At 42.8% G+C, this 24,567-nt stretch overlaps 1 protein-coding gene across 4 annotated transcripts in view; it reads right to left on the bottom strand.

Moving 5' to 3' along the window:
- The window catches only part of DYNC1I2 (dynein cytoplasmic 1 intermediate chain 2), a 47,786-nt gene extending 27,460 nt beyond the window's left edge, over positions 1-20,326 (bottom strand). For all 4 annotated transcript variants that reach the window (XM_060256946.1, XM_060256948.1, XM_060256947.1 and 1 more), the window contains exons 1-3: positions 20,126-20,326; positions 15,853-15,970; positions 8,251-8,365 (exon numbers count right to left, since the gene is read on the bottom strand). In XM_060256946.1, coding sequence (XP_060112929.1) covers positions 8,251-8,365; positions 15,853-15,960 — 223 coding nt within the window. In that variant the 5' untranslated portion in view covers positions 15,961-15,970; positions 20,126-20,326. The remainder of the gene's footprint in view (positions 1-8,250; positions 8,366-15,852; positions 15,971-20,125) is intronic.
- Positions 20,327-24,567: the final 4,241 nt, after the last annotated feature.

Below are 24,567 nucleotides of genomic sequence, written 5' to 3'. Positions count from 1 at the left end.
TTAAAATACATACATTTTAGGCCATTTAAAAGTCTTGCAAGTATGACAACTAGGGGTCTGCATTCAACTTTATAAGAACAACCCCCCCCCCCAAAAAAAAATACTTTAACAGTATTTTTAAGGGCTTTTTAAAAGCCAGATACAGATTAGAGAATTTGAGCAGCTACCAGTATTGCTGATCCTGAAAAAAGCCAAATTTTTCTAGCATTTTTTGGGTATATTCAGCTATACTGAACAGCTGGTGGTGAAATTTAAAGAGCTATGAAGTTAACTCTCAATTCTCCTCTAGGACTCTTTCCCACTTTTTGCACTGGTTTCCAGGAGAGCCAGTTTGGTATAGTGGTTAAATGTGCAGGCTCTTATCTGGGAGAACCGGGTTTAATTCCCCACTCCTCCACTTGCACCTACTGGGATGGCCTTGAGTCAGCCATAGCTCTGGCAGAGGTTGTCCTTGAAAGGGCAGCTGCTGTGAGAGCCCTCTCCAGCCCCACCCACCTCACAGGGTGTCTGTTGTGGGGGAGGAAGGTAAAGGAGATTGTGAGCCGCTCTGAGACTCTTCGGAGTGAAGGGCGGGATATAAATCCAATATCATCATCTTCTTCTTCAGGGCAACAGGAGAGAGGGGGAAGAGGCATCTCTGCAACCAATAGCAGAAGCACCTTTGGGGAGCCGTAGTGCCTTAGAGCCAATCAGTGCTATGCTTTTGCAAGTGACACTGCATTGTAGGTTTGCAACTTGCAAAGTTGCTGGATTCAAATGTAAAATCCAACAAAGTAACTATCTTGCTTTTTTCACCCATTTCTCAGGAAACAGGAAGGAGGGGAAACTGAGCAGCGGCAATTTGGCAAATAGGATTTCAGGTTAGGGGGAACACTGCTCTTTAGCAAGTCACGTAAGTTTTTTTTTTTCCTTCTATGCATGGACAAAGAGCATAAAAGCAAGGGCCTGGCTGAGCCAGACTCCATTGCTAAGAGAGGTTTGGAGAGTGTGCACTGGCTTTGGCTTCAGATGCTGCTCTAAGCCTGATTTCTGCTGCCTGAGAGACTCTGATGCAGACTTTGGATCAGATCTTGCCTGCTTGGAGAAGTGTTCTTTGTTCTTTGAGTTTGGTGGGTAGTAGGTTGAATGCGGATGAGGCCAAGTGGTTCCCTTTGAATTTATTCTTAAATTTTCATTTCTTCTGATTTTCTGGCTTGCAGTTATTTTTGTGGTTGTTTGGGCCCAGTGGTAGGTGGTGGGGGGGGGGGGAGGGGTTTAAGGGTTCTTTCCTTCTGCTTTAGTTCTTGGCTTTGATTCTTTGGAGCTGGTTTAAAACTTGGTTACCATTCATTTTTGGTTCTCTTTTTAGGCTTGTGTATGTGTATGGGGGGATTCTGTTTGATTTTTTAAAAAATCTATTATTTTACTTAAATTTTTCTCTCTCCTTCACCATCCTTCACTGTTTTTTTTTCTGTTTTTTTTTAGGAGTTAGGGATGAGGCTTTGTGGCTTGTTTCCTCAGCTTCCCCCTCCCCTTTTCTTTTTTTGGTCTGGTGTGTGGGCGTGTGTGTGTGGAAGGGTTTTTGGCTTAGGTCCTTCTTGCTTACTCTTCTACTTGAGTCCTTTCCCCTGCTTTTCCCACCCCACTAGTCTCCACTCCTGTATTTCTTCCCTTTAATTTTTAAAAGACTGATTTTTGGAGGGAAGAGTATGTTGAGGTTCACTGTTCTGTGTTCCAAGTGTGTGCTTTTGGTTTCAAGGGATATTGAACACAATACTTAGGTGCTGATAAATAGGTTTTTAGTAATAAGGGTCTATTTTATTATTTATTTATTACGTTACGCTTATATCCCGCCCTCTCTGCAAGCGGACTCAGGGCGGCTCACAACATCACATTACTTCCATTAAAAATCAATAAAACATATAAAACATAATTACACATTTAAATTATTTAAAACATTTCATGGTGCTGTATTAATACAGTACAGTATAGCGGTTCTGAAAGTTCGATGGTGACCATCGGTACTCTGCATGGAGGGCTATATGATGTCCAGTGGCAGCTCTCTCTCGGTTAAATGTCGAAGGCCTGTCGGAACAATTCGGTCTTACAGGCCCTGCGGAATATAGACAAATCCCGCAGGGCCCTTATGGCCTCCAGGAGAGCGTTCCAGAGTTCTGGCGCTGCCACCGAGAAGGCCCTGGCTCGTGTCGTACGCAACCTGGTTTCTTTTGGTCCAGGGATGGACAATAGATTTTTCATCCTTGAACGCAGTGCTCTCTGGGGAATATGCGGAGAAAGGGGGTCCCACAGATAGTCAGGTCCCTGACCATAAAGGGCTTTAAAGGTCAACACCAACACCTTGAAACGAACTGGGAACACAACAAGAAGCCAGTGCAGCTCTTTCAGCACCAGCTGAATGTGCTCCCATTGAGGGAGTCTCATTAACAGCCGCGCCGCAGCGTTCTGCACTAGCTGTAGTCTCCGGGTTAGCGTCAAGGGTAGCCCCATGTAGAAGTATTTTAGAAGTTGTTTAACTTTTAAACACTTTTAATTAAATTTCAGCATAGGGCTTTAGTTCCTCCCTAACTAGGCTAGTGCTAGGAGGATATTAAAAGAGGCAAGGTTGTGTGTGTCTACAAAACAGCGATATAATAGCCTAGATTAACTTTTTAAAAAGCAGCATACAGCACTCTGAGCTTCAGTGAAAGCAGGTGCTTTTAGACAAATCTCCTTTTTAGGTTGTCCTGTAGTTTTTCAGTTTTCAGGAGAGAGTTCCTGCATTTTCATAAAGGAAATCAGGCTTCCTCCAATAGAATCTAGCCAGGAGGAGTTTATTAAAGTGCTTTAAACTTTTTAAAAGTTCTGCTGGTTCTGCTGCTGGGTAATAGAAGGCTGGCACTGGGTTGTGCTGCTGGGCACTACTGTACTGGTTCTGCTGTCCTTACAACCCCCCTCCGCCTCACTCGGATTGTGATTATGTGCTTGACATCAGTCCTGTTGAGCTGGCATTTGTCACAATGGCACTGGGTTCTACTGCTGGGCACTAGCAGGTTGGCACTTGGCTCTGCTGCTGGACATGAGTACATGATACTGGTTCTGCTGTCCCTGCAGAAATGTTCTCCCCCCTCAGTTTCTACTGAGATTCTCAGATTTGACCTTAGTCTTGTTGGGATTTGGCATTGGTTCTGCTGAGCACATAGCACTGGTTTTGCTGCTGGCCTTGCAAAAGCCCCCCCACACACATACACACCCCTTACTTTCTACTGTAGAGAGTATCTGGGACATTCTGCTGGGCTTGTATTACCTTGTTATTTTCCCCCATTGGAAACAATGGAGAATGGGGGGTACCTTCTTTGGAGCCAACAGAACTGGACTCCCTGGTCCAATCTTTTAGGAACTTGGGGTTCTTTTGAGGTGAGGTTCCAGCAGATATGCTGCAAATTTGGTGCCTCTACTTCAACTCCCCCCCCCCCGACCACTAAACATATTCCAGGATAGACTTGCCACTGACTTTAATGATTCCCATAGGGTATAATGGACCCAAAAATTCAGGATTCCCAAATATTACCACATCTGAATAACATACCAGTATTGGGACTCAGGAATATCAGGAAATACTTATTTTTTCAGGCCCAATATACACAAATTTGAAAATGGGGTTTTGACAACAACAGTTTTGCATAAAAAAAAAATCAAAGCACCCTCACAGTAAATAATTTTTCATTGTGAATTTTCTTGAGGGGGAAGGAAAAATATATATTGTGCTGAAGCAAGGGAAAATGTGAGCTATTTAAAAGAATTGAATCATTTTTTAAAAATCTCAGCAATAATTTCTAATTATGATTTACATTTTCAAACAAAAAATTCCTCTGTGGCCTTTATTGTCTTAGACCAAATATTAACAGTAGGCAATTACTTGTCTAAGCATGCATCGCTGTGCTATTCTATATTTTCAGAATTCTAAAAGACAGACATAAGCTACATGGAAGTATATCTAAGCAAACACCTAATCACACTGCACAGAGCTCAAACCAACAGCAAAAGTTGAAAATTGTTTTTGATGTGCTGTTGTGCCATGTTACAAGATGAAAAAATAAGTACTGACAAGCAACGCTGGATACCAGCTCAACTCATTGTTTGTGGATTTTAAAACAGCATATCTGATTTATGTTGAATGAAGTTCTTTGCTACAATTTCAACTGCTTACTACTGCCACCTATTGGCTGTGTAACTGAGGAATGGCTTAATCTTCAAGTGCTGCAGGGGGATTTTTGTTGGAAAAAATGATTTCCCCTAAAAAGCATGCATTAAATACTGCAGAAAGTCTGTTTTGGGGTACAGTGGTATGTGAAGTGGCAAAATGGAGGATATCATTTTTGAATTATCAGTGTTCTTAAAAATCTCCCTGCAGGTGAAAAACTAACACATCAGGGAATAAACTAGACAACAACTCCTCCCACTGCTGTGCTTTTTAAAAAAACTACCACAGGATAATACCACCTCATATGTATGCCAGGTCTTCATAAATACATTCAAGAGTGGACTGTTAGTGAAATAAAGTAGAACTTGTCTGCTTTAACTAAATTAGCACTTCATTAATAAAAGTTAGCCTTTAGTGTTTTGAAGAACTAATTACTATTTATTAATTTAAACATTATAGCTGACTGATTGATTAACATTTTTGTTCAAATTGCATTATGTGCAGCTGTCTGCATTCTAATTACAATTCAATAAACGTAACATTAGCTATTCTGTCATAAACAGACACACGATTCCCAAATCCACAGGAGCTCCATGAACACATTGAACTTTGATGTGCACAAACTCTCCTATTCATTTCAAAGCCAGGATATCTCCTCAGAAAAGAAGGGGAAGCATGGGCAAAGAACTGCCTCGATATTAAAGTGAATAAGAACACACTCTGTATGAAAGTGGGCCACCAGATCAGATAATGACGTTTAAAAATAAATCACAATATTTCACACACAAAAATTATGGTCCAAACCATGTTTCAGAGGACCATCCACAATTATCTCCTACCGAGACCAGGGACTAAAGTTCCTTCTGGGTGTCACTCTCATACCTAAAATGAGCCTCTAGACTAGGGCCAATTTTTAAGCCTTTTCACAGATTCTCTCTATCTTTTGCTCAACCTGAAAACCCAGTGAAAAAAGGGAAAGCCAGACCTTTAAACAAACCCAGGGCCCATTTTCATCTGGTGCTCAATCTGCAATCAACCATCCATTTACTCTAAGCAGATTGTTTTAAGCTAATAACATTACTCAAAAAGAAAGACTTGTACAGCCAAAGGCTGAACCCTTAAAGCCAACATTAAAAAAAACAAAATAATTATTTTGACACAGAAGAACAACCAAGTTCTACTTGTACTAAATGTAACTGTTGAATTCTATCTATGTTCTTTACGCTTCAACAATCTAGGTATGGTACACTCATTTCTGGTATTTGGAAATACCCCAATGCTTATTTTTTAAAGTAACAAAATAAGTTGTAATTCATGTCACCTACTGAAAAGTGTACTTTTTGTTTTGCTAGTAAGATAACTGGTGTAGCCTAAAGTCAGGAAAAGTATGCCTTTGTAAGCATTTACATAGCCACTTGTAATGCAGTGATGCCCCCTAGTGGCATAGTCTCTTTTTAAAAATAAGACTACAAGTTTTGCAAGAAACCGTCCAAAACAGACATGTCAGACATACAGCCCAGGGAACGGAACCAGCTTGTCCAGAGTTCTTATCCAGCTCAAGAGCAACTGGGGGGGAAACCAGTCCAAATATGGACCAGAAGGGCCTTTATTATGGTATTTATACCTTCTGCTGAGGTTCTTCCCTACCTCAAATGGGGGCCCTCCCCAGAGTTTTTCCAGATCTCGAGAAATTGTGCAATCCAGAGTTGGTAAACATAAGGGGCAACAAGGGCTGATTTGGCCACAAGTACTGTGCAGCCAGTTTCCTTGGGGCCTGCCTGCTGCCCTTGGCTAAGGCATCAGGTTGTGACATGCTGCCTGCCACAGTTGCCACCTCTTCTTTCAACCAGAGTACACTGGACTCCTGCCTGTGCCACCTGGACTGCTGGAAAGATGGCTGTCTGCTCATGTGCAGTAGGCAGAACCTCTTTGGCCTCACCTCCCAAACTCCAGGCGAGTGGTTTCCCACTTTGCAAGCGGCCCAGGGAAGGGGCCCGTGGGCACAGCTGCCTGTGGAAAGCTGCTGGCCAGCTCACCAAGCATGCTTGCTTATGCAAGTATGTGAACTGAGAGACTGGCCAGGAATGCTGGGCACAGCAGCCCAGGTGAGACAGAAAAGCCCTGCACTTTTGTCAAAGGGACAATGTGTGCAAAACACTGAGGGTTGGGGGCAGAGGAGGCCTGCCAACCCAAATGTGTGCAGCTCCTCTCCTGCTTCCCTCCCTCAGCAGCACAGAGAGGATTAAATAAGAGGCAAAGCCTAAATGCACACATAATAACATAAGAGAAGCTGTTGGATCAGGCCAATAGCCCATCCAATCAAACATTCTGTGTCACACAGTGGTCAAAAAAACCAGGTGCCATCAGTGGGGCCAGGACACTAGAAGCCCTTCCACTGTTGCCCCCTCCTCACAAGCACCAATAATATTTTTTTTAATTTTGAGCAAGCCATTCCTATTCGACAGCAAAATGCTCAATGCCACTTAAGTGTATAATTTTGAGCAAGCCAGTCCTGTACCTCTTCTATAACTAGATGCAAAATCCTTCTAGAGTATGCTGGCAAAAGTGACAAACAAAAATTGTAGAATATGAGAGCATTTTTGCCATCAAAAGGAATGGCTTGATTCTAATAAAAATATTGCAGAGAGCAATTTGCCAGCAAACTCCAGAAGGCTTTTGCATCTGGTTAAAGAAGAAGTTTGGACTGGCTTAAGCTCCTAATATAAATGTATACACTTAAGTGTCATTGAGTGGATGTGAGAACATGAAGTAAAAGATGTTGCATTAATATTGGATTGTTACATGAGGCTGGTAATCCTGAACGAAATAGGAAGGACTACTCCTGAGAAAGTTCACTGACAAAATGAGCCTATATCCGGGTGCTCACACTGGACTTTTCTTGTAATATTGTTATGTGAATGGACATTTCTAGTGTTGTTGTAACGTAGCAAAAGATTATATGATTCTAAAAAGTTTTTCTTGAATGGTTTTCTTAAATGGTTTTACTAAACATTGTTAGCCAGTACATCACAGTGTTTGTTTTTCTTATTGTGTGGAATTTGGGACTTTGGCAGAGGGTGGTGCATTGTGTGGCTGCCTCACCGCCCCTTCCCAATGCCTGTTGACCATAGCAGTTTCTTTAAGGCAGGGTTTGTTGAGTTCTCCAAACTGATGCCACTTGGCCATCTGTCTTTGGCAGGCTGTGCCTGCAGCAACGGAATGCAGCCCTTCATGCTCCAGCTTCTCAAAAACATCTGAAATGTTTTCATCTTTAGAGCCACAAAAGTCTCTGGTTGTTGCCCCCTGACTGTCAGGCAATAGCTCTCTGTGCTGTGCAAAACTACTTGTGCATATTGAGCAAAATGTGGTCAAGTGCTGAGAAGGGGTGTGGGTCACAGTCAATAGTAAAGTATCTCCAGTATCTGGCATTACATTTTATGACACAAAGAGCCCAGCCCAACAAAGGGACATTTATGTCAGATCTGGCCCTCATTAATAAATGAGTTCAGTGCCTCTGGTTTAAAATTTCAGGAATTTAACTGTTAATGCAAAATTTACTATAGATGTTTTGGAAATTGTATCCTTTATGTATTACAGCATACAGAAGATTAATGTCTGAATGGAAGTGTATTTCCAGTTCACAAAGAACTGAACTACTTCTATGAGAGTTCTGCTTCAGTACCTTTTAAGGTATTCAATAACAAGCCAGGATGATATTTAGCAACAGCTATCTGCCAATCCTGAGATTCACTTGTGACCTGGCATCAACAGACTCCTATTTATATTAGTTTAATAAAACTGAAGGGCTTTAAGTTTTCTTTAAAAATTACCTTAAAACTCTGATCAGATGGTATATTAAATAACAACAGAGCAATATAACAATTGCAGACCAACTGTATGATCCATGTATTTAAGGTCTGACATAGCAGTAAATTCTGAAACACTATGCTGGATAACTTGTGGCAATAATGAACAAACAACAAATACATGCATGAATTAGTAATCCAGCTTTCATGCTACACTCACGAGGGAAGGACATTTACATGGTATGTTTTCATTGGAATTCTTACCCATAGGAGCCTCAGGGGTTAAACCCATGCTTTGAAGCAAGGCTTCAGCTTCCCTCCTCTTCTTTTCAAGGTCAGACTCTTCTTGCACAGGAAGAGCTTCTTTCTTCTGATCTGTCTAGAATTTTTTAAAATAACAAAGTGTATGTGGCAGTTAGTTTCACATCTCTCTTGCACTAATACACAAGCAAAGAAATCTTGATATTTGTAAGTTTGGGTATGATACTCACACAAGAAGTTCATTTCAGACAATCAAAACAGGTTCATAAGCACTTTGTAAAAAGATTTTCCTGCATTTATTGTAACATAGAATTGTCAGCTAGACCCTTTGTTATCAAGTGCACAAAGTGCTATGGCAAGACATACAACCTGCTGAAACCAGACAGCACAGATGAAAGCTGACTCCCACTAAAAAAAAAACAGAGATGCCTATTTTATTAGAACTCACTCAAATTGAACTCTGTTTGACACCTATGTTGTGTCAGACTGAGTTCAATATGAGTGAACTATAAGCATTATGGAGGACAATTAGATTTCTATAGTTAAATAATTGCCCATTGTCTTTATTCAAACCAAGCAAAATAAGTTTGTTAGTGACCTCATTTCAGCCACAGAACCAGAGTTGTCTAGAATATACTGGACTGAGAGACTAGTTCAAATCCCTGTAATGTTGCAAAGCTTGCAAAGCGATCTGAGAAGTTGTCTCAGCCCAACCTCCTTCACAGGGATATTACAAGGATAAATGAGTAATGGGAGTTTCTTGGAGGAATCACAGGACAAAAATGGGATAGATGCATTTAGCCTCCCAGTAAAATCTGTTGAACCATGTACTGGCAACTTTAGTGTCAACAGTAGACAACACAATTTAACATAAGAACATAAGAGAAGCAATATTGGATCAGACCAATGGCCCATCCAGTCCAACACTGTCACACAGTGGCCAAAAAAACCAGGCGCCATCAGGAGGTCCATCAGCGGGGCCAGGACATTAGAAGCCCTCCCAATGTGGCCCCCCCCTCAAGCACCAAGAATACAGAGCATCACTGCCCCAGACAGAGAGTTCCATCTACCCTGTGGCTAATAGCCACTGATGGACCTCTGCTCCATATGTTTATCCAACCCCCTCTTGAAGCTGTCCAGGTTTGTAGCTGCTACCACCTCCTGTGGCAGTGAATTCCATGTGTTAATCATCCTTTGGGTGAAGAATCTAGAAGGCCCACAAGGAATCATAGGAGGGGAATTGGGAAAGATCCCCCTCTCTATAAGATTTTCTACTACTGGATATTTAAAGCTTTCAGGGGTTTGAGCAAGCTCATTTCCTTCCCCCTTTCCCCCTGCTCTGACATTCAATATTCCATGTTCTTGAAATATATTTAGCCTATTTCTGAAGGGCTTCTTTCTTTAGTTAATTCAGTGTCATGTTTTTCTGCTTATACAGAGAACTCCCAGAATATACTTAGATTGCTACTTTGTGTGTAACCTAGTTTTGTTGCTTGTATGATTCACACAAGGTTCAGCCACTTTACTATTAAATATCATGATCATGGGATATTCAAATGTTCCCCTAATGACTTGGGATGGCTCTCATTGTTAAAGCTTAATTATAAACAAGCAGAGCTTTTAAAACAGGGTAATACTATTATACTTTCTTTATATTTAAACAATTCAATATTATTCAATATAATTAATAATTAACTCAATATAATTAAACAATTAGCCATTATTTCAAGGATTCCCATGCTAGACTTCATCCAACAGGGATGAAATCTAATGAACCCCACAGTTTCAAACTTTTTACCGAACTTAACTGCAAGTACCATTAAATGTGACTAATAAAGAGCAAGCAATCTGCTTATCTGTAGTCTTTGAATTGCACACTGTACTATGAGAAACTGCAGCTTTTCATTGATACTGGCGCTTTTCACATTACTGTTCTAAACCAGATATTATTTGTTGTTGGCCCAATTTCAAGTAAAGTGATATAGGGACGGGAGTTTCAAACAGCGAATTTCCTTCCATTAATGAGCCATCTGCACTGGCTACCAATTGAGTAGCAGATCCATTTCAAGGACCCAGTTCCAACATTTAAAGCCTTACTCGGCCTGGGACCGACATACCTACAGGACCGCCTCTCCCCATATGTGCCCCCAAGATCGCTACAATCTGGCTTGTAACATCTACTGACCATCCCTGGCCCAAAGGACATTCGACTTGCCTCAACCAGGGCCAGGGCCTTTTTGGTCTTGACCCCAGCCTGGTGGAATCAGCTCCCCACAGAGATCTGGGCCCTTACTGAGTTGTTATCTTTTCGTAGGGCTTGTAAAATGGAGCTATTCCACCAGGCCTTTGGTTGAGGCAGAAGGCATCCTATTCCATCAGCCGGCCTTCTTTACTGCGATACCATCTTTGCTGTGATATCATCTTACCATCCTCAATTACTGTATTTTAGAACTTCAGTATGTTGTAGAATGTACTCAACTGAAGCAGCCATCTAACCTGCTTATAACTGTTTATAGCTTTTATATTGTTTTACACTGTTTGTTTTAATTGTAAGTTTTAAGTATTGTTTATGTTGTTATCCACCCTGAGTCTGTTTCCAGAAAGGGGAGAATATAAATTAACTAAATAAATAAGTAAAAATAAATTTCTGAAGCATTATGGTCATTTCAAATAGTGTCATTCCCCTCCCCTTTTTCACCATGCAATCTTCCTCAGACTTTTAAAGAACATTCTACAGTGAGCACTATAGCACTCACTTTAGAATGATTATTTTGATGTCCAAATAATAATAATAATAATAATAATAATAATAATCTTTAATTTGTATCCCACCCTCCCCGCCGAAGCAAGCTCAGGGCAGCTCACATGGCATGACATAATATGCTACATTTCAACAGTTAAAACAAGAAGTATACAAAACAATTTACAAATCATAAATACATAGTATTATCTTACATTTAAACCAACTAATTAAAACCAACAGATTAGTTTGGTGCTAAAATCTCGGTGTTGTCCATTTTACAGTTGTTCCCTGGTGACGGCTTTCTTCTACAGTAAATTCCATATTAGGCAAAAGCCAGCTGGAAGAGAGTAGTCTTGCAGGCCTTGCGGAACTAGGTAAGGCTCCGCAAGGCCCGCACCTCCTCCGGCAGCTGGTTCCACCAGTGGGGAGCTGTAAACGAGAAGGCCCTTTCCCATGTGATTTTCAATTTGGCTTCCCTCGGCCCAGGGACTGCCAAAAGATTTTGAGAGCCAGATCACAGTATCCTCTGGGGAGTACGTATGGGGAGAGACGGTTCCTAAGGTAGGCAGGTCCTCGGCCATATAGGGCTTTAAAGGTGATAACCAGCACCTTGTAACGAATCCGGTACACTACTGGCAGCCAGTGCAGTTCCTGCAGCCTCAGTTGTATGTGCTCCCACTTAGGGAGCCCCAACAGCAGCCTGGCTGCTGCGTTCTGCACTAGCTGCAGTTTCCAGGTTCAGCACAAGGGCAGCCCCATGTAGAGTGCATCACAGTATCCAACCTCGAGGTGACCATTGCATGGATCACTGTTGCCAGGTCATTGCGCTCCAGGAAGGGAACCAACTGCCTTGCCCACCTAAGATGAAAAAAGGCGGCTTTAGCAGTGGCTGCTATCTGGGCCTCCATTGACAAGGCAGGCTCCAGTAGCATCCCCAAGCTCTTGACCTTGCGCGCCATTTTCAACGGCACACCATCGAAGGTTGGTAGGGGGATTTCCCTTCCCAGACCGCACAGCTCAGGCAAAGGACCTCTGTCTTCGCTGGATTCAACTTCAACCTACTCAGCCTGAGCCGCCCTGCCACCGCTTGCAGTGCCGGGTCAAAATCCCTGTGTCGGCTAGGTGGTGGGTCAGCAGATGGTCGACTGTATCGAACGCAGCCGATAGGTCCAACAACATCCGTACTGCCGAGCTGTCTTGATCCAGATGCCACTGGAGGTCATCCACCAAGGCAACCAGCACTGTCTCTGTCCCATGACCCGGACGAAAGCCAGACTGGTGGGGATCTAGGATGGAAGCATCATCCAGAAAACCCTGTAACTGCAACACTACTGCCCTCTCAATAATTTTGCCCAAAAAGAGCAAATTTGAGACTGGCAGTAATGTGCCAATTCGGTCGGATCTGATATAACCTTTTCCAGGAGAGGGCGGATCATGGCCTCTTTAAGAGGCGTTGGAAAAAGCCCTTCCAAGAGAGATCTATTTACGATGTCCCGTATAGGAGATCTAAGCTCCCTCTGGCAAGCTTTAATTAGCCAGGAGAGGTACGGGTCCAGATCACAGGTTGTTGGGCGGACAGTGGAGAGGATTCTGTCAACTTCCTTCAAGCTGAGCATGTTGAAGCGATCCAGAACTAATCCAGAAGACAGGCACAGGGCCCCGAGTTCACATACTGTATCCAATGTGGTGGGAAGGTCGTGGCGAAACGACGAGATCTTATCTGCAAAAAATTTCGCAAAAGCCTCACAGCCTATCTCCAATTCCCTAGCATTTGGCCTGCCTTGCAACAGTGTTGTAAGATTCCGAATTGTCCTAAACAATTGCGCTGGGCGCGAATTTGCAGATGCAATCTTGGCTGCAAAGTAAATCTTCTTTGTGGCTTTGATTGCTATCTCATAAGACCTCATAAACTCTCTACAAGATGTTCTAGTTGCTTCGTCTCGAGTACGCCGCCATTGCCTCTCTAACCGTCTAAGCCCTCGTTTCAGCTGCCGCAACTCCGGGGTATACCACAGAGCCAGCTTAACACAGGGGCGCAGAGGGCGCCGAGGTGCGATCTCATCAATGGCTCTGGAGAGTCAGCTCTGCCAAGACTCAACCAAGTCATCAAGAGAATTGCCAGGGGGCCAGGGATCCCGTAGAGCCATTTGGAACTGCTCAGGGCCCATTGGACTCCGCAGGCGAGCCCAAATAGGCTCGCCGCCCAAACAGGCTTGAGGTGGGACATCCACACGAGCCTTAAGGGCAAAGTGGTCTGACCATGGCACCGCCTCAGCAGTAATATCGGCCACCAAAACCCCAGCCGCAAAGATCAAATCTAACATGAGTCCTGCCTGGTGAGTGGGCGATGTAACAAACTGGGAGAGCCCCAGTGTCGCCATGGATGACACTAGATCCATCGTCTGACTGGAGAAAGAAGATAAACTTTTATGGTTTTATTGTTGGATTTTACAGTTTTATTGTTTTATCGTGCTTGTGATCCGCCCTAAGCCCATTATGGGGAAGGGTGGACTATAAATCTACTAAATAAAATAAAATAAAAATAAAGATTGTGTAATGAAAAAGGATAGGGTAAAGCGGCATTGTAGGAAGCACTATGGACATTTTAAAAAGCACACCACAGTGATTCAGAAGCGCAATGAGGGGGGTTGAAAATGGAAAAAAGCAGTTTCCCTAAAAAGCAACTCAACCATGCTTTGTTTTCCCTCAAGTGGCTCAATCATGCAGGTTTGTATGAGCAGGTAAATAAATTCTGCTAGCAACCAGTTGCTAAAACAGGTCTGTCTGAAATGACAGAAAAAATCCATTAGCAACCAGTTACAAAAATGGAATACAAAGGCAGTTTGAAAAGGGTTACTGACTGTTGCTCAATTCTATACTGTATTGGGATATCTCCAAATTGTACTGTCCAAGTATACAAAACTTATCTTTAAGGGTCCTGACTTGTCAAAGTTTAATTTTACCTTAGAATTCCCAAGCAGGCTGTGTCAAAAAAACAGGATTACTAACAGCTGTGCACTTATGCAATTTCCCCCCAAGTTTTTTTATGTACCAATTTTCTTTCTGCAACATACTAAGGCTCTGAAATTGCATGCTAATGTTCAGAAACTGTCCTGAAGGAGCTCTGTAGCAGTTAAATAACAGTATAACTATGAGTTTTATTCAGTTTTTCATCATCACGAAAAGCTATTCACATATCCAAGTAACTTTAAAAAAAAAACTGTTGGACAGTGTCTCTGGTTTAAATTTTTCAGATGTGATTTTTTTTTTGTTCTTGGCAGCAAATTACCTAATTAATACAACATACCTGCTAGAAAGATTAATCAAAGGCACTTCAATGTTCAGGCAATTCTGAACCTCCAGTGCATAAATGATAGGGTATGTGCCTTAGCACATGTACACAATAGCATTCAGCAGGGCTTTTTTTGAGCAGGAACACACAGGAGTGCAGTTCCGGCGGGCTTGGTCAAGGAGTGTGGCCTAATATGCAAATAAGTTCCTGCTGGTTTTTTCCTACAAAAAGCCCTGTCTGAAACAATGCTGCTGTCAGAGGGTGTGGCCTAATAGGCAAATTAGTTCCTGCTGGGCTTTTTCTACCAAAAAAACAACTGGCATTCAGTATGCCTAAGGAAGCCTTCTCCCCAGAAAAGCTTCTTCTTGTAGAGAAAGTCCAATCGTGCTCACCCATCACCAAACAAGGTTAGCAGCTTGCCAGCCAGAAAATATGCTGTTATTCATGGTGGACAGTGAAAGAATAGGAAAGGCTTTGGGAGTAAGATAAGTTCCTTCTGTAGCGCTCTTTCATCATTCCAGCCTCTAAGCTGATCTTATCTCTAGAGCAACTACAATCTAGAGGCAAGTAGTGAAAAGGAGAGTAATATGAGATGCTGTAGCTGTGCAGGAGGAAACAAGGTAGGAGAAAGGAATGAGTTCAGTTTGCCATCCACTCTCCACCAGCTGCCACCAAATCTGAAGAGCTCTTAAAGGTAAAGGTAATGCCCTGTGCAAGCACCAGTCATTTCTGACTCTGGGATGACAATCCATCACAACATTTTCACAGCAAACTTTTTACGGGGTGGTTTGCCATTGTCTTCCTCAGTCATCTACACTTTACCCCCAGCAAGCTGGATACTCATTTTACCGACCTCAGAAGGATGGAAGGCTGAGTCAACCTTTAGCCAGCTACTTGAATCCAGCTTCCGCCAGGATCAAACTCAGGTCGTGAGCAGAGCCTGGACTGCAATACTGCAGCTTACCACTCTGTAGCATGGGGCTCTTACCTATCCATAAATTACGATGTTTTGTGCCAAATAGACTGGACACCATTATACTATCTTTTAACCTCTGTGAAGTTTCATTTTAATTCAGCTTCAAAACAGGATCTTTTTCAAATTATCTTTTAGTTTATCATAGCTAATAAAGCTATCTCAAATGTGTCTTGTGTTATAGTACATGCAACTAGTTTGGATTGAAAAAATTAGATAAATAATGTTGATATTTGAGTTTTTCCATCTTTAGCCAAGATAAAATAAGATGCCTATGACTTCACTCCCTGCACAAAACAGCCTAAGCAGTTTTTCATTACAAGTTCCGACATTTTAAACACTTATTCACAAACAATATATTTCCATATCCCATAATACAATATATTATATATGCATGATCTTTAGCTTGAAATACATTAATTCTTTCCATTTATGGTAAAGATACAAAGTAACTCATAGCACAAAATGATGTATATTTGGTTTTAATTTTAAAGATCTTTCACTATGCTTATAAACTGTTAATCTGTGCTAGCAATATAATTATTATAGCTACAAGAGATGATGGAATCTTTTGATGTAAATTGGCAAAGTTCTTACTTCCTTTTTCTTTCTTTCTTCCTCTTTTCTCTTTTTCTCCTCTCTGATTTGAGCCAAGCGCTGCTTCTTGCGCTCCAATTCCGCTTTCAGTTCACTTTTGTCAGACATGATTAGAATTCTGCCAACAACAAAAGTTATATGCAGAATTATACATAAATAAAAAAACCTTTGTGAATCTATCCACTATGATTATTTAGTGTAAGTAGCTGTACCAAAATATAAAAAAGACTAAGCAAAGGCACAATCTCATACAGATAGCTTTAAGAACATAAGAACATAAGAGAAGCCATGTTGGATCAGGCCAACGGCCCATCAAGTCCAACACTCTGTGTCACACATTGGCAAAAAATTTTATATACACACATACACTGTGGCTAATAGCCACTGATGGACCTGTGCTCCATATTTTTATCTAAACCCCTCTTGAAGGTGGCTATACTTGTGGCCGCCACCACCTCCCGTGGCAGTGAATTCCACATGTTAATCACCCTTTGGGTGAAGAAGTACTTCCTTTTATCCGTTTTAACCTTTCTGCTCAGCAATTTCATCGAATGCCCACGAGTTCTTGTATTGTGAGAAAGGGAGAAAAGTACTTCTTTCTCTACTTTCTCCATCCCATGCATTTCTCCCCAACATCACAATTTTGCACAAAACATCAGCCCTCCTTACTGCATTATTACTTTGTGCACTAGTCATGCACCTCAAGATTAAAACCTCCTTCTTGCTTTAAAAACAAAACAAAACCCACTATTTAAACAATGAGAAGAAACCCAGCTCTAATGGAGGACACTGTTAGGTCAACAAAAATATAAAAATAAAATACGAAAGGAAAAGTTCATCTGGTAATACTGAATCTCCGTTGTAGAAATGACAGGGCATGTGACTTAGCACATATATACAATAGCATTCAGTATGGCTAAGGAAGTTGCCTTCTCTCCAGAAAAGTCTCTTCTTGTAGAGAAAGTCTCTGTTCAGGCTTGATGCAGGAAAGCAGCTGATGTTGGCAGAACTCTTCGAATTATTTTGGGGAAGAAAATAACTTTTTAAATCAGGTCAAAAATACCTTTTAACTTACATCAAGATAATGTAAATGCAGTGGTGTGCTGTGCATACATTAAAATGAAATTAATATTTCAAAATAAAGGGTTGTTTTTAAGTTCTCAGTGAATTTATCAACATAATATTCAAACCTGGTTTCTTCAAAAGCAAAAACCATAATAGCTTCGCCATACATTATATAACCAAGATTGAAAACGCTGCATGAAAATGCCAGCAGCTTGTACTGCTGCAGAGTCATATCTTTTGAACATCTGCACACAGAACTGTATCAGACATGTGATCTTGCAAAGGACTTGGAACAGGCAAGAAGTTTAACATCCTAGGTACAATTATTTCCTAAAACCTGAGGTGTGGGCTCAAGTGCACCTGAAACTAATATATTGTTCAGCAAACCCTTAGCCTCAGCTCCAGAATTACAGTTATGAATACTAGATGGAGTAAATAATTTAATCTGCTGAACCTTGCTACTTTAAATAGATTTCAGGCCAAACCCTAATCAGGTCTGATGGTTGATGGGTTTTCTGGCACCCACTGGTTTCTTTCCCAAAGCAAAGAGCCAATTCTGCTTTCTTCCATTTCAGTGTAGCAGAAAGAGTCAGAAGAGCCAGAAGAAATCATTTTAGAATCTGTCTGGAGGACCATTTCAAAAACAACTGCTTCCAGTATAGGGGGACACTTGTCTTGGAACCTCCAAAACTTTTTGTGATTGGTTCCAGCCTCCATGGCAGCAATTTTTTGTGGTGTCTACAACCTGTTTTCAAAGTTCTGAAAGCATCCACCAATGCAGCAAGGATGGGTACTCTTGCTCTAGGACATTGTTAATAGGAAACAACTTTTATGAAACCCACTGGGTCTTATTTCTGAGTAATCATGCTAAGGACTGCACTCTTGAAGATGTGTAGTGTATTGGTTAGATAGTCAGATTAAGATCTAGGACATCTAGGTTTGAATTTACACTCTGTCATGACCTTGAACCAGCCACACACATTCAGCAACATTCCCACCAGAGAGAAAGGCAAAGTTTAAATGAAGTAGAAGAAGAAGAAGAAGAAGATATTGGATTTATATCCCGCCCTCCACTCCGAAGAGTCTCAGAGCGGCTTACAATCTCCTTTACCTTCCTCCCCCACAACAGACACCCTGTGAGGTGGGTGGGGCTGGAGAGGGCTCTCACAGCAGCTGCCCTTTCAAGGACAACCTCTGTGAGAGCTATGGCTGACCCAAGGCCATGCTAGCAGGTGCAAGTGGAGGAGTGGGGAATCAAACCCGGTTCTCCCAGATAAGAGTCCGCACGCTTAACCACTACACCAAATTACACACATTGGTGGCCTTTTTCCTCCTGGGTTGGGAAACAAAGACAATAGGTCTGGTTACCTTAAGGCCACCAAAGTGTGTAATTTATTTATTTACTTCATTTAAACTTTGCCTTTCTCTCTGCCTATAGTGGCAGAAAGTGCCATCAAGTCAGCAACTTGTTTTAAGGAATCAACATTGAGGAGAGAGGTGGACAGCGGAGGACACTCTAATCTCTACCCTACATACACAAGAATCAGTGTGGTGACTGTGTAGTGGTTAAGAGTGTCAGACTAGTATCTGGAATTTGACTTCTCATTTGTGCCGTGGAAGCTCACTGGGAGACCTTGAGGCTTGAGCCAGCCACAGTTTCTCTGCCCATTCTACCTCACATGGTTGTTGTGAGATGAAAATGAAGAGGAGAATGATGGGTCCCCATTGGGGAGAAAGACTGAGTATAAGTAAATTAAATAAACAAACAAACCCTGGACATCCTGGGCAGCCTCCCATCCCAATATTAACTAGGGTCTTATTTCTGCTTGATTCCTTCTGCTGCATCATAAAGATACAGTGCTTGCCACTTATGGAATTTTAGCAGACTATGCACTTATCTTGTGGATTGTTTTCTTTTTACTTCTAAAGGTGAACTCTGAATTTTTCTTCATGCACCATATGGGTTTGTGTATTTATGCATTAGTTGCTCAGTTATACATGCATATTTATTGACTGCTTATTATTCTTATACTAAAGACTCAGTGATTCTTTCACTGGTTGTTATTGCTTCAATGTTCTTAAGAGCATTCTGCTATGTTTTTTAGATCAGGTCTGTCCTACACAGACAAAAAAAAATGCCTCAAGCAGGACACTGGAAAGGCTGCAAAATCAATCCCCTAAATCAGGGGTGTCAAACATGCAGCCTGGGGGCCAAATCAGGCCCTGAGCAACTGGAAGCCATCTGCTTCCTTCTCCCTCTCTCCTGCTTCCTTCTGCATCACAGCTTGCTTTGCCAGGCTTGCTTCACTTAATCACACAGGAATGACAGAGAACCACCTCTTATTTTCTCCATTGGCTGAGGCTTCTCCCTTTAAGAGAAAGGGGGGAGAGCTTGCTTTGCTAGGCTCTCTCAATTGCACAGCAGAACTACTGAGCCAAACCTCTCTTCCTTCTATTGGCTGAGGCTCCTCCTTTATAAAGTTTATATCTCTGCTACCTGGCATTACATTTTATGACACACAAGTTCTCATTTATATCAAATCTGGCCCTCATGAGTTGGACACCATTGCCCTAAATCAATAAATACAAAACCTACAACATGCGTTTTACCAGGAACAAACAAAACGACACAAACAAGAGTGCCCTTGGGTCGGTCAATGCAATGATGGAAGTACTTTCCATACCATAGACCTTTATTGGCATTGATATAAGAATACAGTATACTTTAAAACCAACAGTAACACTATAGAATATAATAAAACCTTAAAAAAACCAGCAAAAGTTAAATGACATAAAATAGCTGTTAAATGACATAAAATAGCTGTGGGCTAGCCTTGGGTCGGTTCTAACAACGCAACAACAACAAAGTATTTTTTTGGAATTTACTCTGGACCAATGTGCCAACCTGCAACCTCTTGATCCAGAAACGGGCGCGCTTCAACTCCACTGACACGGTTAAATCTAGACTGAGAGATGGTTTATGGGAACCGCCGAAAGGCCAAACCCACAGGGACTGCAGGAAGACGCCACGCGCGTAGCAGGCTGTTTCTGGGCGCGGCCCTCATAATGGTCAAGTCCCCCCCCTCCCCCCCGCGAGTGCCCATCCCCTCGCAGCCGCCACAGACTGCACTGACAAGGACTCCAACCGCATCTCCTTAACTGACACCACAGGCGGCTCTTTTGACGATGAGGAAACGGCAAAACTCACCCTATCGGGAGTCTCAAAGGCCGAAATGAAGCTGACCGCGGGGCGTTCCTCCGCTCAGGCCACAGTTGCCACCCCGGTACTTTGTTCCGGCTCCGTGACAAAGCAGGCGCTTCGGAAGCCGGAGCCCTATAGCGAAGCCCACAGAAGACGGCACAGCGTCACCTGACAGGACGCGCATGCGCTAAAACGATCCACAGTGCCGGCGGCAAAGGAGACCAAGTCATTCTTCTGTCGGGCGGATACAAAGCGAGGCGCATGCGCAAGGCAAGATCCTTGTTTCTCGCCCCCTGCGCCTTACGTTACCAACGGATATCAAACCTATGGAACAGAAACAGGGACCAAAAAGAAGTTTAAAGGAGGTACCATATGGTTACAGGCGATTAGCCTCTCTCACAGAGTCCACAAGGGGAAACAGACTACACTTCCCAGAATGCTGTGCGTCAAGAATAAGTCCCTTCTTAAGGCCCACTGTCAAAGAAACTTAACAGCAGTGCATTCTGGGAGCTGTCATGAGGGCCGAACCCGAGCTTTGCAAATTGGAAATGTAGTTTTGTGTCTGCAGAGGAGACACTTAAAAGAAATGATGAGGATCAAAGAAACTTACGAGTTGGACGGTTAAGTTTGTTTTTTCAAAGTGAGAAGTCCGTTAGAAGCAGATTTTCTGTATAATTTTAGCGCTGGTAGGACTTCGGAGGATGGTGGAAGACAGGAGTGCCTGGCGTGACTTTGTCCATGGGATCGCAAAGAGTCGGACTCGACTGTGCGACTGAACAACAACAACAAAGGACTTTCTGCCTCTTTTTCCTTAATATGTCCTCGTCTTATCCACCTTTTTTGTGGCGTGCTTTAAACCTGATTTCAAATGCGGTCAATAAGAGGATGGAGGTCGTCAACTTCTACAACCCAAATCAGTTGGCCCTTGCATTTGGTCCTGGAATCTGACAGCTACGAGTTCTAGTTGCTGCATCTTCAGGTTCGGTGCCACAACCTCCCCCACCCTGTGCCATTTCTCAGTGAAGGAGAGTAACTGCCTCCCAGTTTTCAGGCCCTGTTCTTGACATCTCCTTTGGCTAGAAGCAGATTTTAGTTGGGTTTATTCCTGAGTATGCTACGTGTGTATAGGATTGCAACTGGCTGCCATTGCGTTTAATTTCATTTCAGAAGAAGAAACGTCACGAAAGTTAAAGGATTCTTTAAAAGGAAGCTGTAATCATCATCATATGGCAGTGGGTGTAATATAGCCAGGAGATCCGAAGCCTGAATCGCTAGCTCTTTTTGTGGTGAGCTAGGTTTGGTTTTTGGGCTGAGAAAGCTGTGATTGATCCAAGGTCACCCAGCTGGCTTCAAGTGGTGGAGTGGGGAATCAAACCCAGTTCCACAGATTAAAGTCTGCCATTCTTAAACACTATACCAAACTGACTCTCAGGAAGCTGGAAAAATTACAGTAGGGATAATCAAAATTCATGAGGAAATTTAAGATAGCTTAAAATAGATTATAATAGAAATAAAGTGGGGGGGGGGGAAAGACCTAAAACTATATTTTGCTGCTTCAGCTATTCGTAACAGAAGCTGAATGTTAAAACTGCAGTCCTGTACACATGCCATGAGGAGCAGGTTAGGTTTTGTCTTTCTCTGAGAACAGCTACTGAGAGCAGGCAGAATGTTGAGAGAAGAAGACTTGAAAGACATTTGCGGGGGGGGGGGGGGGGAGGAATTTAAGAAAATATTTTTAATGATTAAAAATTCTTACTACAAAATACCAAAAACAAATATATAAACAGTACTTGAACAATATCAACTATTTTAACAATGGGTTCAGTCACATGAGAGATTCGGCCCGACCTAGCCACGCCTCCCATCTGGATTTAATGTGCTTGATCACATGAGTGCATTTGCCTCCTGAGTCCCACCTGTACCCACCTCATCTCAGGATGGGCTGAGACCAGATTAAATAGCTATTGGGAACTTTCTGGTAGAAAACCTCTCAATCATATGTAGGGCGTATTTCCCGGTTGTCTGAATGGCCAGGCGTGTGCTGCAACCACTCCACACCCGCCCAGCATGCGCATGAGCAGTTTGAAGACGTCTCTTGCACATATATGGTCGGTGCCTCTCTTGGCAGTAAAAGAGATCTTCCAGATGGGACAACTGGCGGACACCTGGCAAACTGCAAATGACTAGCAGGTGATTCTTGAAGAAGGTGCACCTTGGCTGATTTCAGCTCTACTTTTTGCCAGGGCCGGATCTAGGGGGGTGGGCAGAGGGGGGTGCTTGCCCTGGGTGCCAACGGAGGGGGGGGTGCCAAATTGGGTATGGAGTCCATTGTATTCTATGGGACCATAAGATAGAATGGCCCATAAGGGGCGTCATTTTTTAATTCCCCCCCAACCCCCCCCCCCCCCCATGTTGAGCTAGTCCTGGCTATAGCTCATAAAAGCAGTTGCCCAAGCATTTCTGGATGTCTCCAGAAGTGATGAAGAACCAGGTACGAGGAAAGACCGGCTGGCATCAGAACGCCAGGGCATAATGGTTAAATTCCTACAGTAAGCCTTTCTAGTGAGAAAGCAGAGATGTAGTTTGCAAGCTGAGGGAATTCAGGTTCTTAGGCAGGGCATGGTAACTCCTATTGTAAGTCTTTCAAGTGGGAAAGCTGAGGGACCACTCACAAGATGATTCAGGGTCAGGGTAGCAAACAGGTCCAGCCTAAAACGCTGCTGGACTGTATGGTCTGAAACTAGACCAAGGGAGGAGATGGCACTATGTGAAACTTTCTGCAGTAGATTTTTCCTCACAAACCTGAAGTTTTTTCCTCCTTACCCTGCATTTCCAGAACTCACTAAAACTTGGGATTCTGGAAACATGGGGTAAGAAGGAGAAAACTTTGGTTTTGCACCTGGTGGGGAGAAATCTATTGCAGAAAATGTTGCATAATTTGCAATTTTAAAAATGTCAATGTGGGGAATTTAATGACTGTAGGACATGGTCTGAGTAAAGAAGTATTTTCTTTTGTCTGTCCTCAGTGCCGGATTTATGTATAGGTTAAGTAGGCTGAAGCCTAGGGCCTCTAAATCTAGGAGGCCTCCACAGCCCTGCCCCCCCCCCAGTGGGCAGTCTCCCCTTTCCCAAAATTGCAAACCCAAGACCACATGCAATGGCAGGACAACTCGGGCCCAGCAACTATGAGATTCAGGGTCAGCCAGTGGGACCTAATTTGAAACTCTGGGGCCTGAAGCAGAGAAATAACGAGGTCCGCACAGACTTACTGGTTTGAAGCGAGGTTTACGTTATGGTACCATAAGCAGAACCCAGTTGGGCATGGGCCCCCACAATAACCGAGTTAAAATCATTCTACATACAGACAGTTTTATTCACACAGAAAACCAGCAGGCAGGCACACAAGCTTATCTGATTTCAAATGGTCCCGCCTCCACTAAGTTCCCCCTGGTAAAATTCCATGACTAAGTTTCCTTACTTATGTATATACAGCAAGTCGCCTGTAGGAGGCTGTTCCCTTATCTAATCTTACAGCTGGAGCTCACATCCGCTGGGCAGTAGAGTCAGTTTCTAACGACAGTTTTACAACAGACTGCTTAGTTTGAAGGCAAAGCATATTTTTACTCAATATGACAAATATTATTATTATTATTGGTGGTATTAATTAATTATTCAGGGGGTTCCCTTCAGGCCCAACTGGAAAAATTTTTGTGGGGCCCCAGTTCACAGCCAAAAATCTGCAGAATCTTAGAGATATAAATAAAATCCATCTAGATTGCCCTTGTGTGTGGGGGGGCCTTAGGAGCGGCCCACGGGGTCCTATTTGGCCAAATTGCTCCAGTTGCCTTAAGGCCAGCCCTGATGAGACTGTGCAGGGATTGTACTGACAAGCCCTGCCCCTTCTAGGTCTCTGGTGCCACTATTCAGAGTACAGACTCCAGAGCCAGCAGCCCAGAGTCAACAACCAGCTGCACAGCCTTCCCCCAGCTCAAGGGTCAGGTCAGTAGTGGTACGTGCTGCACTTTAATCAGTGGGAGAGTGAGAGTGGGGGGCTAGCTGAGGCAGACAGACCAGGCAAGCAAGCTCTCCCAAATCCGTTCCATTCCTTCCCTCCTTCTTGACTTGAACAGAGGAAGCACATGTAACTGGCACTGGCCTCACCTCTCCCAGGCATGGAAGTCTATCTTTCACACTTCACAGAGCCCTGTCGGTGCCTGCAGCATGCACTTACAACCCCTTTCTCAGAACTTCTTGGATATGAAAAGAAATATTGACGGTGTCAATTGTCATACCAGTAAATCCAAACGATACTACTTCATACATTAATAGTGGATTAATTGTTCTAAAGCCATTGCAGAATCTAATTAAAGTTTTACATATTTATTTTATATAACATTTTTAGGCAGTTGGCTCTTTTAAATGGCTAGTATTGATTGTTGGGTGGAGCC

The sequence above is a fragment of the Heteronotia binoei genome, chromosome 16, assembly GCF_032191835.1.
Source record: "Heteronotia binoei isolate CCM8104 ecotype False Entrance Well chromosome 16, APGP_CSIRO_Hbin_v1, whole genome shotgun sequence".
NCBI classification, from domain to species: Eukaryota; Metazoa; Chordata; class Lepidosauria; order Squamata; family Gekkonidae; genus Heteronotia; species Heteronotia binoei.
The sequence above is the reverse complement of the archived record's forward strand: the minus strand, read 5'-3'. Positions and strand labels throughout refer to the sequence as shown.